Genomic DNA, 6,682 nt, shown 5'->3' with positions numbered 1-6,682 from the left:
ATCCACGACGCATTTTCAATGCCCTGGCTGAGGGAAGGATGTTCTCACCCAAGATTTGACGGTACATGGCCCCGTCCATCGTCCCTTTGATGCGGTGAAGTTGTCCTGTCCCCTTAGCAGAAAAACACCCCCAAAGCATAATGTTTCCACCTCCATGTTTGACGGTGGAGATGGTGTTCTTGGGGTCATAGGCAGCATTCCTCCTCCTCCAAACACGGCGAGTTGAGTTGATGCCAAAGAGCTCCATTTTGGTCTCATCTGACCACACCACTTTCACCGGTTGTCCTCCGAATCATTCAGATGTTCATTGGCAAACTTCAGACAGGCATGTATATGTATTCTTGAGCAGGGGGACCTTGCGGGCGCTGCAGGATTTCAGTCCTTCACGGCGTAGTGTGTTACCAATTGTTTTCTTGGTGACTATGGTCCCAGCTGCCTTGAGATCATTGACAAGATCCTCCCGTGTAGTTCTGGGATGATTTCTCACCGTTCTCATGATCATTGCAACCCCACGACGTGAGATCTTGCATGGAGCCCCAGGCCGAGGGAGATTGACAGTTCTTTTGTGTTTCTTCCATTTGCGAATAATCGCACCAACTGTTGTCACCTTCTCACCAAGCTGCTTGGCGATGGTCTTGTAGCCCATTCCAGCCTTGTGTAGGTCTACAATCTTGTCCCTGACATCCTTGGAGAGCTCTTTGGTCTTGGCTATGGTGGAGAGTTTGGAATCTGATTGATTTATGGCTTCTGTGGACAGATGTCTTTTTTACAGGTAACAAGCTGCGGTTAGGAGCACTCCCTTTAAGAGTGTGCTCCTAATCTCAGCTCGTTACCTGTATAAAAGACACCTGGGAGCCAGAAATCTTTCTGATTGAGAGGGGGTCAAATACTTATTTCCCTCATTAAAATGCAAAGCAATGTATAACATTTTTGACATGCATTTTTCTGGATATTTTTGTTGTTATTCTGTCTCACTGTTCAAATAAACCTACCATTCAAATTATAGACTGATGCTTTCTTTATCAGTGGGCAAACGTACAAAATCAGCAGGGGATCAAATACTTTTTTCCCCCACTGTATGTGTGTTGAAAGTCTTGGCCAGTTTTGCTCGGGAAATGCCGCACTCGCCAATCTGCCGCCCTGGGCGGCCGACTAATCGTTCCTATTTGGCTGGCCTGCCCTGCCTTCAGGTGAGACTGCTGCCTTATGACCAAGATGTGGTTTACCTCGGGCCGGAAGCACCCCACCAGTGCTCTTGTTGTTTTTCCTTTTTTGTTTTTGTCTTTACCTGTAGGTGAGTTTGGACACCCTTTTTACAGGGGCCGTATGTGTCCAGCGTCTGAGTAGAAGTGCTGCTCTAAAATCAGTTTAGCCTTTTAGATCATAATTAATAAGATTACATGGACAGGGAAGACCTCATCCTAGATCAGCACTCCTCCACAGAGAAGCTCGACTCCTATGGCCCTAGGTCTGCATAGAGTCCTAGGTCTTAATGTGCTCCTTCTCAGCAGAATATATTGTCATAAAAGGCTAAATCCCTACTCTGTGGTCTCTATGCAGCCTTATGGAGGAGCTCTGAGTCAGGCCCATCCTCCATAGTGGCTGTGTCCGTAATAGCACCCTAGTTTCTATTTAGTGTGGGTCAAAAGTAGTGCACCCGTTCCTCCAGTCACATTCTGTTAAAGGTCCCCAAAGTGCGCACATCCCTGGGTCGCTCCTCTTTTCACTTTGCTGCAGCTAGCGACTGGAACGAGCTGCAACAACCACTCAAACTGGACCGTTTTGTCTCCATCTCTTCAAAGACTCAATCATGGACACTCTTACTGACAGTTGTGACTGCTTCACGTGATGTATTGTTGTCTCTACCTTGCCCTTTGTGCTGTTGTCTGTGCCCAATAATGTGTGTACCATGTTTTGTGCTGCTACCATGTTGTGCTGCTACCATGTTGTCTTAGGTCTCTCTTTATGTAGTGTTGTGGTGTCTCGCTTGTCGTGATCGTGTTTTGACCTATTTGTATTTTATTTTCATCCCAGCCCCCGTCCCCTCAGGAGGCCATTTGCCTTTTGGGAGGCCGTCATTGTAAATAAGAATCTGTTCTTAACTGAGTTGCCTAGTTAAATATCTTTATTTATATATATAAATAACCATTTGGGACGTAGCCACTCTGCTGCAGGCCTGGCTTAGTCCGAGAGAACTGCTGAATCAGTACAAACTGCTCTCCTGGACTGCAGAGCCATGGAGTTTACCCTGCCTCCATTTTTTTTCTCTCGGACTAAGCCAGATATATATATATTTTGTTGTATTTTTTTTTTTTTGGGCTGTGGGCGTGAGAATTGAGCTAGCAGCCTTAAAAACGCCCTGCTGCTCTGCCTGCACTTGTCTTTGTTTTTATTTTTTTTGTCTTCCAATTAAGTGTCATGACACAGGGTTGTGTGATTTGAATGAAGAAATTCTCTGTTAGCAATTCAGCTAACAGTTTGAGCAATTATCTGTTAAGAATTGATACTTGCACTCTCCTGGTCAGCCCTCAGTCTTCAGCCCACAATTTTATCAGCGAATGATAAAAGAACACCTCTCAATTGAATTACTACTCATGGAACAATGTGGTATATAGACGGTTATACGTAGTTAGTATTTGTTGTTATGAAATGAATGGTGAGATTACCAATCTCTTTAGATTACAAATGACAGTGGTATCTTTGGGCTTTACATGTCTGTGTAGTAAAATATGTAATCTGCCATACTATAGGTACAGAAAGCTAGCACTAAAGTGGCATCCAGACAAGAACCCAGACAACAAGGAAGACGCAGAGAGGAAGTTCAAAGAGCTTTCAGAAGCCTATGAGGTCCTGTCAGACGGTAAGATTCCCCCCTCCACCTAAGACTCCTCATTATGGACGGTTTAAAAATGCAAACACAAACGCTAATGCACATGTCACGAATCCCGGATACCACATCCGGTTGTAATTTTTTTTTTTAAATTAATAAATAAAAAAATAACCGTGAAACTGCAGCGTTGCAGTTCTTGAACCAAACCGTTGCACCTACTGCCATACCCTGTTCAAAGGCACTTAAATATTTTCTCTTGCTTATTCACCCTTTAAATGGCACACAAAAACCAATCCATGTCTAAGGCTTAAAAATCCTTCTTTAACCTCCCCTTCATCTACTCTGATTTTTAAGTGGATTTAACAAGTGACATCAATAAGGGATCATAGCTTTCACCTGGTCAGTCTGTCATGGAAAGAGCGGGTGTCCTTAATGTTTTGTACACTCGGTGTACATTTTCGAAACGTTACAAGAACCCTTTACACTAAAATGACTAACATTAGGCGACTGCAACCTGTAAAATTGTACAATGTGGTGGACAGCTAGCTACATAGCATGCACACATGAGGTCTAGGCCATGTTGATTAGTGATCTCTCTCTGCTATACAGATTATATGACTGATTTAAAATCCCCCCCCAAAAGATGTTTTAGGCTAATGTACCTTTTTGAAGCTATCACCCTAGGTGTCTTTATGATGTTTTCACCTCTGTTTCCACCCAAACATATGACCAGTCATGTGATGCTGCCAGATGGTGAACATACCATAACTGTTGTCTTTGTCCACATTGAAAAATAACCCTTTGTCTGTCTGTTACAGGACTAAAATGATCTATGTACTTGACAGCGCTGAGATGTAACATGTGTCCTAAACTGCACCCTGTTCCCTATGCAGTGCACTACTTTTAGCGGGCCCTGGTCAAAAGTAGTGCACTACATGGGGAATAGGGTGCCATTTGGGACGCCGACGTAGGCCTGAGAGCACAACAGAGAACTGTAATGTCTTGATTTATTTGTCCCCGTTATGTACTGCTCTCCCAGCAACAGCAGCTAACAACAGGCCAGTAATTGTTTCCCTTCAAAGCACACGTCAGGATCGTTTGTGCTGTGGAGTATACACACTTGAACATCGACTTTCCTCTTTTGGTTCTCGTACCAGCCTTTAAGTAGTCGCGCTTTTTTGTCGTTTCACTTTTTCCGCCCATCAAGTTATGGGGTGGTCATTTATGACTTTCATGAAAATGGCCATAAACAGCCATGCTCTGTCCACTTCTCCAATGGTTTGTCTGTATCGTACAGTCTCAGGTTTCTGACTGGGGCTTTTCCCAGCATTCACCTCCGAAAGAATTGTAACCTGTCGGTGAAAGAAGAGCACAGGTGGAAGATTATGAGAAGTCTTAGAGGAAGGATATTAAGACTTAGGAGAAAGTATCTTAAGACGGTTGAAAAGACATGATTTCAACCATTTTTGCCATTGAAATTATGTATTTTTCATTGCGTTTTTTTTCACTGGGTAGAAGTCTTAAGACTGAGATTGAGCTTGAAGTTTTATTAACTCTTTGAATGTTAACTCTAAAACATTAAGTGAGTGTAATTTGGAAGCGAGCATCAAATCAATAGATTTGTGTATACATTATAACTAAGCAGGCAGTAATAAGGAGCCACTAAGACCATTTCACATGTACCTCGTGTATCAAGTTATGAGAATGAGGCAGGATCTGTTTCATATCCAGGAAGCTATTATTATCCAAAGGTCGCAGTGATCTTTCATTTAAATGGAGAACAGAAACGACACTTTGTCAAGTTCAATGTGCCCCAAATGGCACCCTATTCCATAGTGTTCTGCTTTTGACCAAGGTCAGACCATGGCCCATAGAGCTCTGGTCAAAAGTAGCGTGCCCCATAGGGAATAGGTTGCCATTTGGGACACATCCGCAGTGACCATTGCCTGACAGTTTCAGATCTCTTTAATCCCGCCTTTTCTTCGTATCCCTAGCAAACAAGAAGAACCAGTACGACCGATATGGTAAAGAAGGCTTGGCTGGAAACGGAGGCGGAGGTATACATTACTCTTAATGTTTTGATATGTAGAGCCTCTCTAGGAGGTTAAACACGCATGTTTTATGATACAGTATTATATGACACAATGTCTGAAATGACACATAAAGCTAGCTAGCATGCCAAGGAGAAGTGTTTAGCTTCTACCAATGTACAGCTCTATGGGGTCAACTTCAGTGTGTTACCATAAACCTGACCGGGCAATACCAACCTCGTTCTTTTTCTTTCTGAGGACTCAAAACCATTAGCTGTCAACTAAGCCGCGTAGTGCCATGCTACCCTCATAGTTCCCTTGAGTAATTGAACTATGTTCAGATCGCCATGTGTATTGCAGGACCAGGAATATGTTGCTATCGCTCAGTAACTCTCATTGTATGTTCGTGTTCTCTGTTTCTTCCAGGAGGGCGTTATCACAACGGTGATCACTTCAGTGGTGGGTTCACATTCCGTAATCCCGAGGATGTCTTCAGGGAATTCTTCGGAGGTCGAGATCCATTTGCGGATTTCTTCGGTAAGTCTTTTCCTCCCACTGAGGCCAGAGAATGCCCAGAGAGAGCCTGGCTCCCAGAGACACCAATGGCAATTGCCCTTATTCTATAGAGTGGAAAGAGCGTGATTGAGGATGGAGCCATACTTTTGGTACGCTCTGTCTCTTTGACTACTTTTATTATGTACAATTCATCCAAGTTTGATCAATATTGGATGTGATGTTGCTAAAAGTAACCGCTTATCCCTGTGTAGATAATATTCAATAGGAATCTATCACTATACTGTTGATATAACCGATATGGCTTTGATCACCAAAACTGATGCAGGAATTGAGATTACGATGTTCAGCGCTGCCTCGAGCGAGGTCTGTGCTTTTTAATTCCTTGGACATTCCTGACCTTTTCATTGTCGATATACCCACAACTAGATTCACGTTCTAAACCCCCCTCTGGACATGCTACTAATTGTGCGCCGATCTGGGTCAACCTTGCTGGCTGGATGAGACCGACTGGGCTGTTTGCTGGCCTGCCTGACCGTAGTGTTTATATAGCTGTTACAGAGAGTTGTACAGAGAACTGGCTACACTGATTAGGGGTAAGTGAGGTAGCCAGGGTGGGAAATGAACATCATCCACCAGCGAATTGCTGGTTGATTTTGGCATCGGCTGGTAGAATGTCTAGAATGTCTATTCTTACCAGCCACATTGGCGGGGGTCACACAGAACATTTGGGAGCAGTTTATTGTTTGATACAAAGCCCACATGTAAAAATAAATAAAAAATACAACTATTTGAGAGTGTGTGTCTGCTCCGGAAGAGAGAATCTCAATGCTACAGTTGTGAGAGTAGGGTGTGGCACAGCATAGGTACAATATCGAGAGAGATGGAGACCTTGCCCGCTGGAACAGGTCTGGCTGGCTGTCTGTCTGTTCTTTGAAATCACTTTCAATCAATTTCAAAACCGTTCAATACATGCTATTCTATGCGTTTTCTGTGATTTTATCAAAAAATGTGGCTCGTAAACAAATTGAGTATCTGGTCAATTTGGGCAGCCACTGTTGGCTAGTGGACCAAAAAGTATAATCCCTCCCTGGAGGCAGCCAGGACTGTGCTCAGGGTGCCGTCTAGCCTAACTGTAGTAGCCTGGGTGTGACTCAGAACTTTAGCAGTCAGTTAACCCCTCGTGTGTTTTACTAGTCTTAGCAGGACCCCAAGCTGCTGCTGTGTCTAGTGACTGACAGACAGACTGACTGACAAACCATCAGCACCAGCTGGCATAATGACAGCCAGTTGTACAATCACCATGCCT

General features: G+C 43.8%; 1 protein-coding gene across 1 annotated transcript; it reads left to right on the top strand.

Moving 5' to 3' along the window:
* Positions 1 to 2,316: 2,316 nt before the first annotated feature.
* On the top strand, positions 2,317 to 3,173 carry dnajb6b (DnaJ heat shock protein family (Hsp40) member B6b). The gene is given in 1 exon segment (NM_001146636.1): positions 2,317 to 3,173. A coding segment is annotated over 1 exon segment (234 nt). The 5' UTR covers positions 2,317 to 2,649; the 3' UTR covers positions 2,884 to 3,173.
* The last annotated feature ends 3,509 nt before the right edge of the window (positions 3,174 to 6,682 follow it).

Source organism: Salmo salar, chromosome 29 (assembly GCF_965601325.2).
Source record: "Salmo salar chromosome 29, fSalSal1, whole genome shotgun sequence".
In the NCBI taxonomy this organism is placed as follows: Eukaryota; Metazoa; Chordata; class Actinopteri; order Salmoniformes; family Salmonidae; genus Salmo; species Salmo salar.
Note: the sequence above shows the minus strand (reverse complement) of the source record. Positions and strands in the feature narration are given on the sequence as shown.